At 45.2% G+C, this 12,475-nt stretch overlaps 1 protein-coding gene across 1 annotated transcript in view; it reads left to right on the plus strand.

The window, feature by feature from the left end:
• Positions 1-12,475, plus strand: part of LOC119462855 (ubiquitin-like modifier-activating enzyme 5) — a 30,961-nt gene that overhangs the window by 3,255 nt on the left and 15,231 nt on the right. The window contains exons 6-9 of the mRNA XM_037724069.2: positions 934-1,015; positions 1,301-1,405; positions 3,859-3,986; positions 5,274-5,409. Of these exons, the coding sequence (XP_037579997.1) occupies positions 934-1,015; positions 1,301-1,405; positions 3,859-3,986; positions 5,274-5,409 (451 nt within the window). The remainder of the gene's footprint in view (positions 1-933; positions 1,016-1,300; positions 1,406-3,858; positions 3,987-5,273; positions 5,410-12,475) is intronic.

Below are 12,475 nucleotides of genomic sequence, written 5' to 3' on the forward strand. Positions count from 1 at the left end.
AGTTATATATATTTAGTTTGCACTAAATATTCTGTTCTGGCTGCCATGTTGGAGTGCTTCTAGCACAGGGAGGAGCTGTGCCCTTATCTGATTCATTCACCTCCAGCTTATTTTTGCCTGTGCTGCGGAAGTTATGAATATGCTGCCAGTAGCATCACATGCAAGCTGGCTATTGCATTTATTCTTTTGGATTGTCCTTCAGAACCTGGAGTAATTAAGCATATGTCACTGCTACCTGCAGACAGCCCTGCATTATACAAGCCTAGCATGAGATGTTCTTATTGCAGTACCGAAAACCAAATTACTACTTAAGCTGAGCATATGATGCTTCTTTGTTGTCTCTCTATGTATGAACGCATGCCTTGTCATTGCTTTCTGCTGCTCATTATTTGAGCGTGCAACTGCTATGAACATGACATTTTTTCCTGCTGATGGAATTTCCTCTCCTTGGAATTTTGCATAGTCTTTTTTTACACACAGATTTAACATACATATTGATTTTGCGCACTTCTCTGTACCTGTAGAGATGCTGATTTTTATTTGTTGTTGCTGCAAGTATAATGGTCCAGGTATAACTTTAAATACACCTACATTCATGCATTTTTTGCCTTATGCATCGAAAGTGAGTTGGTGTTACATTGTCACGGAAACTGCTCTGAGCATTCACTCTGAAATACCATGTGGCTGAACGTGTTTAAATTGCTGTGGTCTCTATATATGTCCATTATTTAAAAGAAAAAATAAACTGTTATAACATCACATAGCTACATTGACTCGGTTTTACTTTCAGCAAATGGTTAGCAATTGTCGGGGTTAACTGATCTGAGAAACAGCAGTAGAAAGCAAGAGTTCATATAAATAGGTAATCAAAGGAATATGTAATTTCTTGTTTATTGAATATGTTATAATGGCTGCAAATATCTGTTCACCTAGGACTGGCAGCCTGCAGGGTGGTCCAGTAGATCTTGTTCTCAGCTGTGTCGACAACTTTGAAGCACGCATGGCAATTAACACGGTAAGCATAAAATATGAAACATTCCTTCAAATGTATTTTGCCAGTTTGCACTTGTATGCTGTAGTAAATTGAACTTGCAGTGTGCATGCCTAGAGTAAATGATCTTATTTCACCATATTTTCTGTTAATACCCTTCAATCCAGTTTTACTTCTATGGGTGGAAAAGCATTTTCCTTTTGTGGATTAAATTTTTTTTTTTTTTGTCTGGTCTCACTGCAGTCAATTTCATTTATCAAGTGGACTTATAATCTAGCACATGATGCTGTACCTACTCTTTTCTTATAGGCCTGCAATGAACTCAACCAAGTTTGGATAGAGTCTGGTGTTAGTGAAAATGCAGTCTCTGGCCACATACAGCTTATAGTCCCAGGTGAAACTGCGTGTTTTGCTGTAAGTAGTCTGAGTGACATGATTAAGGTGCTTATGGTCATTGTATGGTACTAGGCTTGTGCCAAGAAATACTGTGCAGTGAAAAGTTGAAGTTAATGTTGCACGCAGTTTGTGTTATCCATGGACAAAGAGTGTAAATATGATGAGTAGAAAAGGTAGCGCCATGTTGTGCATGCCTATTTCAGAAAGTGCATGTGTGCCATTGCCATATCAGTGACACGGCCGCTCGATGAAAAACACACGGTGCGGCCTGCCGCGTCGCGGCGCAGGCAATGGGCGAGAGCGTGGAATAGGAGTTGACATTTGTCGCCGCATTTCGCTAGGAGGGCGCCAGTAGTAGGGGAGGGCTCCACGCGACGCGCGGGCGGGAAGGAGCGCGCGTTCAGCGGGTAGGTCGAGATAGTGGTTGTTTTTCTCCACATGAATCGCTCGCACTGAGTGTCACTCAAGACAGTTTGCGCATGTGTGATATTTTATGCATTAGGCAAAATGCCGCGCAACTGTTGTGTGCCGTTGTGTTCCACGAATGCATCGAAGGACCCGCCAAATACGCTACCACGGTTTCCCAGTAACGCAGGGCAGCATGGCTGCGAAACATTTCCTGTGAAGGACCCGGCGGGAACAGTATGGCAGTCGGATGACAGGTCTCTGGTGTGCGCCTTGTATTTTACGGAGCAGGACTACAAGAAGACCGAGAAGTTGAGGATACTTTTGCCAACGGCTGTGCCGACAGTGTTCCCCGGTTATCCAAGCTACATGAGCACGAGGAGCACGCCTGCTCCGAGGAAGAAGCGGCCACGCTTGGAAATAGAAGACGATAATGCGCAGTCGCGTGCCGAGTGCTCGGGCAATGCTGCTTCAAAAGACAGGCCTGTCATTAGCCAGAACGGCTCGTGAAGTGACAGCACTGAAGCCACGACGCCCAACAACTCCGAACTAGGGAATGAAACGTGTGTGGAAATTGCATCATTTTCAGATGCATCATGTCAAGCTACATTCGACCTTGTTAAACTGACAGAAGAAGCTCAAAAAAAAAAAAAAAAACGCGCTGCTTCCAAGCGCAGATCGCTCGTATGAAAGGAGCACTGCAGGCCCTTCAAGAAAAAGTGGATGAGGCTGAGGAGCGCGCACAGTTTTATGAAAATAACACGGACATTGCCTGTTTTATGAAGGTGCTCAATGGTGCTGCGCAAGGTGACAAGACTGCCGAGTTCGTTAGAAACCAAGTCCGCAGTTTCTCGACGAAGAAGCCCCACTACAGTGACGCCATTCTAAGGGAATGTGTAATTTGGAAGGCATGCTCCAACAAAGGTTATGAGCATGCAAGGTCCAGAAATCTCTTTAAGCTCCCTTGTCGCTCAATGCTCCAGAAATATGTAGGCCATTCAACACGTGAAATCGGCGTCACTTCGTTGATAAAGGAGCGGCTGTGCATCGAATTCAAGGGTCTCACTTGTCTCACTCTTACGAGCGCTTCTTGCCAACTGGGCAGGAAATGTTAATATGTCTGTTGAGCGTCTCGTACGCTTGGCTCAGAAACCTCTGGCCAGGAAAGTGCTGCGCCTGTGATTCCAATAACACAGTGATCCCTTTTTCACGCACGTGCAATAAAGCAATTATGACTCCCCTGATGTTCACAATGCTTTTGTTTCTAAGGTGTGAGCAACAATCATTCCGGAAATACAACCGCACCTCTCAATGAGCGACTCTCCTGTTGCAAAAATAACTGTAGCACAAACATACATTATCGAGGGTGAATAGCGCAACGGCAACAAAAGAGAGAAAACATGACGCGAAAAATCGCAACTTGCACGAGCAACCACTTCAGATAAAACTAACACTTGCTATATTTAGGTTGAAGCATCGCCGACGCACATTCGGTAGGACGATTACCAATATAGTTAAGGCTATAGCAAGTTTATTGTAACCCTTTAAAAACTAACAAGCGCATAGCAACTGCGCTGTCAAGCCGCGATGCGCCGCAATAATTCCGGCGCTCTAGCTGTCGGTCTCCCCAGAGGCTCCCCTACTGGTGGCGCCGCGGCGACAGCCCGGAGCACTAGGCGCGCCACGCAGTATCCGCTCCACGCGGCAGGCCGCACCGTGTGTTTTTCATCGAGCGGCCGTGTCAGTGAGTTGTAGTGGATGCTCATGGAATTCTTGACATGCACTGTCCACTTTTGAGGCACTGTTCTGTACGTGTTGCTCAGTGTACTATGTGCTGGTGAACCAGTGCACAGCCTGCTGGTGCAAATATAAACATGGAAGATGCTGAAAAGCAAAGTGAAATGTCATAAGGCTAATTTACAGCTGTTGTGTGTTTACAGTTGTTGAAATATAACATGCATGCAGAAATCAGTTATAATGCACACTAGCCCCTTCCATTACTTTTTAAAAACATTTCCTAGGAGGAAAGTGAGGAAGGTGTGTAACAGTGTCTGTTTACGTTGCAGTGTGCACCTCCTTTAGTTGTTGCTTCCAACATAGATGAAAAGACATTGAAACGGGAAGGAGTTTGTGCTGCAAGCTTGCCTACTACAATGGGCATTGTTGCAGGATTTCTTGTGCAAAATACCCTCAAGTGAGTACATCATGTGATTAATAAAATTAGGCTCAAACTTTAAAGCGGTTGATTGATTAATTGATTGATTGCGTCATGGCAAAGGACTCCAGATTAATTTTGACTACTTGAAGTTCTTTAAAATGCACCTTAGTGCTTGGTAAATGAGGATTTTTGCAATCTGCCTCCACCCAAATGTGTCTGTGGTGGCTGAGGATCGACCCTGCGACTTCATGCTGAGCAGTTGATCAGCAGCATAATGGACATAGCCACTAACACATTGCGGTAGACCTTTGCAGCTTTTGTTGTTATGGTTAATGATTTGTGATGATAATGTGGTAGACGTGGCAAATTGAAATTGTGTGAGTGACTTATATCCTGTCCTTTGTTGGTTTTACATTTATTCAGTTTGCTGGGTGTGTGCTGAATTTAGCAGGCTTACTTGTTAAGCAGGCTTCATGGAATACTGTCAACTACTGTGCAGAGTTAAATAGTGCATCATAATCAGATTTTTACTTCAATGCCTAACCTGTTGACAAACTATATAAAGGTGTATTTTAATATGGTGGTCAACATGAACATTATCTACCCTTGCTTCTTTCGAGATCTCACTGCTTGTGTTTAATCAGTAGGCAGTATGACATGCACACAGTTTCTACCTAGAAATTGCTAATGTATAGCTTAAGTAGCTATTGTTAACTTTCGTGCGAATGCAGCAGATAAGTTATGGAAAGGTCATGTACAGTTTCTGTTTGCAGCATACCTGCCAACTCTCCAGAATTTTTCGTAAGGTTAATGAATTCAGCCTCTTTACGATTTTACGAATGTTACGTGAAGCTTTACGAAAAATAAATTCTTTCCACAAAAATAGTTTTGCTCGTTGGTCCCCGAACCTTTTTTGTTAAAAGTCTTCTGATGGTGGAAGGATGTAAGAGGACTTGCTTCAAGCAAGTTTATACAGACAAATTCCTGGAACAATCACTGAAAAAGTCATCGCTATTTGCTGTGCCACATTTGTTGCTGCTTGTTTGTTGTGCCTAATTAAATCATTTTTAATGAAGTGCAAATGCATCTCTGGAAAGGCATATGCTCAGGGCAAGCTTCTAAAAGCTTTCTGCTATCTCCCCCTTTTGTATCATGTCACTAGTATTTTACATATTTTAAAGTTCACTGGTCGGCAGGTATGTTGCAGTTGTGCAAGCTGTTTTGAGAACCATACTCATAGTAGGCATTGTTTACTTTAAGTGCCATGGACATAAAGTATATATAAAGAGCTTGTCTAATGAGGTACTCTGCTAATCTGTCCAGGTATCTCCTGAAGTTTGGCACAGTGTCTCACTACCTTGGCTACAATGCTCTCCAGGACTTTTTCCCAACAATGCAAATGAAACCAAACAGCCAGTGTGATGACAGCTTCTGCAGACAGCGTCAAAAGGAGTACCAGGTGACACTGAATTCAAAATTAGTAATATAGTCCATCCACTTATCAGATCATGCTGTAATCCACACTAGATATTAAACTTCCATACTGCAGAGTGTGTAGTGTTGCCTGAGGAGTCGATGGACTACTGACAAGGTAAAAAGTGGCATTGCTCCAGCGCTTTCGCTGTACTGCCGAAGCCTATCGAGAAAAATTTCGTCGCAGTAGGCCCTACGAAAATGAGACAGCTAAACAGTACGCTACTAGGCTTTTCAGTTTTTTCGACAGATGGGTAGAGATGAGTGTCCCGGGGAAATCTTTTGACGCGGTTTTTGACTTAATAGTCGCTGAACAGCTTTTGAATAACTGCCATAGTCGTCTTTCACTGTTTCTTCGCGAGCGGAACTGCCAGACAGTTGAGAAAATTGCAGAAGCGGCTGACCACTTCATGGAAGCCCAGCGACAAAACAACTTGCTTGTTTTCCGGGAGAAACAAGATGAAAGCAAAGAAAAAGGTTGTGGTCAAACGGTGAGGTCGAGCATCAAATGCTTTGTTTGTGGCAAATGAGGATACAAAGCATCAGATTGCCGCGTAAGGGTCAACCAGCTCTATTGCGGGTACTGTCGAAAAACGGGACATGACGCCCAGTCCTGCAAACGGAAAGGTGGCAATGCAAAAGAAGCATCGGCTCGTCTTTCTTCACCTGTCGAAGTTCAATGCAAGAAAGGAGAGTCAGTTTCACAGGGAAGACGTGACAGAAGTGTCTCCAAATCAACCAACGGGAGTCTACAACTTACCTGTTTTGCTAGGGGAAGTCTATGGAAAAACGGTATCGGTACTACGCAACACGGGTAGCAACAGTCTCATCGTACGCCGGTCTCTTGTCCTGGATGACGCGATGATCGGCACCAAGGCAATGCTGCTGCTCGCTGATAGAAGTACCATTGAAGTGCCGGACGTGAAGGTTCACATCTCTTCGCCATATTTTTCCAGTCTTGCCATCGTGAAATCTTTGAGAACCCCACTATACGATGTAATAGTCGGGAATGTTTCAGGATCACGGGACCCGACAGATCCCGACCCAGCCTGGAAGCCTCCTTGCAACACCAGCAAGCTCCCTGAAAGTAGAAGGACGCACTGTGGAAAAAAGCACAACCCAGTTATGGTGGGAGCTAAAGTTGCGACGGAGCAGCGCACGACCGTCTTGGACTTGCTTCAAGTATCAAGGCAGGTGTTCCAAAAGGAACAAGAACAAGATGTCAGTTTAGAAGTCTGCAGGAAGAAGTTCGGCAAAACGTTTCCTGGCGCGGGATCAACGGCACAGTCGTTTTACATGGATAAAGGGATCTTGTATCGCGATTACCAGTTTTGTCCCGGGAAGACGGTACAACAAGCGGTGGTCCCAAAGAAACTTCGTAGCCAAGTTTTGGTACTTGCGCATGAAAATGCATTGTCCGGACATGGAGGAATTAAGAAGACTATGGAGAAAGTAATTGGTGCTTTTTCTGGCCCGGCGTTCAAGCAGATATCAAAAGATATGTTCGATCATGCGACTCCTGCCAAAGGACGTTTCCCAAAGGGAAACTCGGCAAAGCTCCCCTCGGTCGCTTGCCGCTCATCGATACACCATTTGAGCGGGTGGCAGTGGACATCATAGGTCCTTTGTCGCCAACTTCTAGTAACGGGAACCGTTATATCTTAACATTGGTAGACGTAGCCACGCGGTACCCTGACGCTGTACCGCTATCGATGTTGATTCAGCTATAGTAGCTGACGGTTTACTGGAAATGTTCTCTAGGATCGGCTTTCCACGAGAAATCCTGTGCGATAAGGCTTCTTGTTTTACGTCGTCTTTAATGAAAGAAGTGAATGAACTACTTGCTATCAAACACCTCAGCTCTACTCCCTACCATCCAATGTGCAACGGTTTGGTTGAACGGTTTAACGGCACTCTAAAGGGAATGCAGCGCCAATTTTGTGATGACAGGTTCCTCGGATGTGAGTTGTTAAACTGAGGCAGAGCCTCAGTTCAGGAAAGACGAAGCCATTTTTTCCCCAAAACAAAGTTAATATTCATTACAAGAAAGAGGAAATAAAAAGAACACTAAACGGCATGCAGAAAGTACATAAAAACCAAAAGTACAATTAGCCCCGTTAGTCCACGTGAGAAGAGTCTCAATCTAAAACAAATAAAGAAACAAAAATCATCGAGTCTTATTTACTCGGGCACTTGCGTTGATGGCGTGCTCTGGCACTTGCGTTGACGGCGGTAGTGGTGTGGCGGGCAGTGGCATACGAGGGACGCGGACGCACGGTAGAGCCAACCCCGGTCGTCCGAGTCCAAGGTAGTCGAAGGCCGTCTATGTGCGACTGCTACAGCTGAACAGCGCACGTACTGGTACCTTGGCTCGCGGCTTCGCCCTGGCGCCTCTCACCAGCGTTGCTCCAGGCCTGTGGTCACCCCCAGGTGACCTCTGCTCTCTGCACGGCGGCTCAGGAACAGCCACAGGAATGCCAGCAGGAACAGGAATGCCAACAGCAGCAGCTGCAGCAGGAATAACTGAGCCCTACGCTCGGTGGATCTCCCCAGGGACAGCCGGGGTTGTCCTGGTTCTGTCGAGGCTCTCGGGTTTGGGTCTGGACCCCGACGACACCGACCTCGACACCAGCGATCTTCGAACCCCCGTCTCCGAGCTATCTCTTTTCCGAGCATTCCACTCTCGTCTTCTTCTCTCTGCTTGTTCCTCGTACCCGTGGTTTCGTATTCACTACTGATTGGTTCACCTGCTTTCTCCTTCGTCCGGCCGCTCGTGCCACCGCCCGCCAACATCGTCTTCTTTGTCAGCGACTCGATGGTGTTTGGAACAGACGCTCCTACGCAGTGTTTTGTCGCTGTCCACTCGCTCATGACAGTAGAATGCCTCAAAATGTGGCTATTCCATTCCTGTGGCTGCTACTAGTATCATGCGCGTGACTGGTCAATATAAACCTGTAAGAAAATGGCTGTCGGCCATGTCATCTCAAATTTAACAGTTGAGGTGGCAATGCAAAAGCTGAGTAGGCAAACAACAAAAAAAGAAACAGAAAGGTGTGAAAATGAACAGAATAACTGCAGTTGCAGCCACCTTGGACATGCAAAAAATTTTAAAAAGCACCAGTGCAACATTGTGACATTCACTTTTGCCCTTGCCTGTGAAGAGGTGCAACTTTTTTACATGCTAGGAATGACTAAAAGAAATGGGAAGCCACTTTTCATTCCTAACCTTTTGGGTGCCAGGTGTTTTTCCCAAGTGCAACAAATGAAATTTTTGTCTAAGTAACAAAGTAGCAGGTTTTAAATTTAAATGCTATTTTTTGGTGATATGTTGTTGAATCTTTTACAAATTTTCTATCTGAAAATTCAAACAAAAATTAAGACATATGTAAATTAACTATTTTAATTAGGATAGTTATTGTTCCTCAGGCAATATGGCCCCTTTGTCGCAGTTGTCCCTTGAAGACACCTTGTAATCAACATCGAAGTCCTCTGAATCAAAGTTCATAAGAAGTTCTTGAATTTCTGCGTCATTCTAAATGCGCTGTTTTTTTGCACCGGTCCACCTTCACGGAAAACGAGAGGTGCGAGCAACACTGACTGATAAGCTTTGTTGCACCATCTGTCATAGAAAAACAAACCTTACCATAACATTTCTGTTTAACCAACTTCTGAGAAGATGGCATAACCAATCTACAGATGTTTCACATTCATGAATTATCTCGGGCACGGCCAGGGGTGTATGTATCAGTGGCCAGACGAGTACAGTGGAATCTCGATGATACGATCACGGCTAATACGAATTTCCGGATAATACGAATTTTTCTGTGGTCCTGGCCGAGCCCCATTACTTTGCAACGTGCTAGAGAACTGTTGTTACGAATCGATTTTCGACCCATGTCGGTTGATACGAATAAACACCGCCCCACCGACGGCCGCGAAAGAGGACAGCGCGCAGTCACGCGCTTTCTCCCTTTATCTTTTGGTACGGAGGCGCGGAGCCCGCGACTGGGCGCGAAGAGCTTGAAGCGGTGGCGCTTTTGTTGCTTTTCCTTTTGTGCTTTTCGTGGGGAAGCGCGGCCGCCGCAGCGAGCGAACATTCGTGCGGTCTATCACTTCAAGGGAAACTGAGCGACGTAAGCACAGCGCATACAAAGGTCAGAGCCGTGTGGAGATCGTTTTTAAGATACGGTGCGCGCGATAACACCGACAGCCGGCACAGGCGCAAAGCACAAGAACGCATTTGTTGGCAGATTAGAAGCCGCCTCCCGCGCTGCCTTCCCGCTTTGCTCCTTTCCCGTGGGAGATTGTGTCGCCAGTTACCCTTGCGCCCTGTTGCAAGATACCACTTACACCGTGCAAGATACGCATTTGGTGCCGCAGCACAGCGTCGCCCCCCCTTCCCTCCCATACCCCCATGGCCTTCCGCGTGACGGTGACGGAAGTCGCGTTTGCTCTCGGCTGTGCATTCGCTCTCCGTGAAGGCGCGCATCCCCCGCGCGCTTTCACTCGCACATACGGCATGCGGCCACGATTTTATCGCCCTTGGACTCATGCTCCACGTCTCCGCATCGCCCCTCGTTGATCTCCTTCCATCGTGGAGCGCACCTCGTTGAGAAGCGTGCTCGCTACCGCCCTTGTCGGCGAGATTTTCCCGCGAAAGTATTTCGTCTCACACGGCTGCACTCTAAGCGGTATGCGTATACATGGAGTTCTATTGGAGGGTAAACGGGAGTCGGAAAAGGCTGCGCTGTAGCCAGTTCTGCACTTAAACGGTTACGTTATAAGTGGTCTATACTGTAAATGCTCTTTACGTGCGTGTGCCTGAGTGAGTTCACCTCGGACTCTTTAATTTAGCTAGTTTTAATTGTGTTTCGATGATACGAATTTCGGCTAATACGAATATTTTTCGTAACCCCGTGAGATTTGTATCATCGAGATTCCACTGTGTGCACGGGAACAGCACTTAGATGGTTAATAAGGTGATAGAAGTGCTTTAGAGAAACACCTGCAGGAGTAGATTCACGACACAGTGCCTTCTCATAAACTTTATCACAAAAGCAATGTAGAGCCCCTTAACCCTTTGTGGTCATGTGTCGGGCCTACGCCGCCATGCGAAAATATTGGCTCCAGTCACATGTCAAGAAGCGCCCGACGCGTGCGTTTGCTCGCATTCTCCGTTTATTTAGGTAGGTTGCACCATCTCTCGACCGTGTTTTCAATTACAAAATCAAGTTTTTTGTTGTCTACAGTTGAGGGCAGCACTTTTTGCTAGGGACTTGAAGAGATTTTCACGCAAATTGTACCGCATACTGCTGACCGGATGGCGACGTTTTCTGCGCGGGCATTATATGGACAGAACTTGCGCGGACTTGTGCAACCACAGTTCATATATAAGAATGTGAATGACAACAGCAAGGACTGTGCTGTGTGCAGTGATAGAAAGATGAAAGGAGGCAGGAAGGAGACTGTCTTCTACTGCAAGACATGTAGTGCAAATCCTGGCCCCCACCCTGGCGACTGCTTCAAGCGATACCATACTATGCTCAAGTACTGCTGACAGCCAAGGGTATAGAGAAATGTTCTCAAGTAAATCCCCTAACATGTGTTTGTGTACTACATCATTTTTTCTGCATGGCACCCAAAATGACCAGAACGACCGCAAACTGGGAAGAGGCTTATGACTGCAAAGGGTTAATGTTACTTTCCACTACACTAGCTACACCACCGACCGTGGGAGCACTGTTTCAGGTTGGAGATGTACCCTCTCAGAGCAGCTGCAAAGATGAAATCCAAGATTTGGCCATTAGCCACCAGCTTGTCCCAAATACACAGTGGTTTTCTGGTGAACATTCTCTTTATCTGCCATCAGCATTGAAGTTTATGATTTATTCTGTCATTATCGACCAGTACATCTTAGCATGTGTGGTAGTTTCATCACTACCTTGACACTGCTATCTGAGCACAGTTGTCTGGCAGGAAACATGCATCACACCAAAATCTCAAGAAACAGGAAGAATGGAGTCTGAACTCACATTCATTTTAGACTCTGTGAGGATAGTGCTAAGTGCCATACACTGACAAATGATAGAATGCTTCATTTCGGATATGAAACAGTGCACATAAAAAACCAGGGCAGACAGAACGACACACAGTACCAGCGCTTAACTCAAGTTTTATTGATGCATTCACATATACAGGGTGTTTCAGCGAACACTTCCGAATTTTTAAAGGTTGCCTGTGGCAGATGGCACAATTCTAGTTCATGAGCTGGTCTACTCGAAGAGGCAGACATTACTTGCTAAACAAAAATTGAAATGTATAATTGACTAATTAACAAAAATTCACTAACTAAGTTTTTAGCTAAATACCTTATTGCAATTCACAAATTCTAGCCATGGAGTTCGCAAAGCGCATCTACTTGGAACAAATTCTCAGGATGATACCAGTTTCTCGAGATATTAATTCCCGAACTTTGCGGAGAAATGCATTAGCGTTCCAGTTACTTTCTTAACAAAACGTCGTTTCAAGCATGAAGCAAGCCAATGCATTTCTCCGCAAAGTTTGGGAATGAATATCTCGAAACTGATGTCATACTGAGAATTCATTCCAAGTTGATCCGCCTTGCTTCGTTAAAAACCTAATTAGTGAATTTTTTTAAATTTGTCAATTATGCAGTTCAGTTTTTTGTGCAAGTAATGTCCACCTCATCGAGTAGACCAGCTCATGAACTAGAATTGTGCTGTCTCCCACAGGCAACCTTTACAAATTTTTGAAGGCGTTTGCTGAAACACCCAGTTAAGCAAGCACAAAAATACACGTGACACGAGTTGCTGCGCCCATCTGAGTTAGTTAAAAAAAATATCTTTCGACCACTTCTATGGAAGTGTAATATTTATGTCTGAATACTATTTGTTCTATCTGGCCATCCTGTTTTTTTATGTGCACTGTTTTGTATCCAAAATGAAGCATTCCCAACTCACCCAAGTCTCAATTTTGTTACGACAATATGCGTAGGCAAGAGACCTGAAGAACTTCATCCGTAGATATGATGC

The sequence above is a fragment of the Dermacentor silvarum genome, chromosome 1, assembly GCF_013339745.2.
Source record: "Dermacentor silvarum isolate Dsil-2018 chromosome 1, BIME_Dsil_1.4, whole genome shotgun sequence".
In the NCBI taxonomy this organism is placed as follows: Eukaryota; Metazoa; Arthropoda; class Arachnida; order Ixodida; family Ixodidae; genus Dermacentor; species Dermacentor silvarum.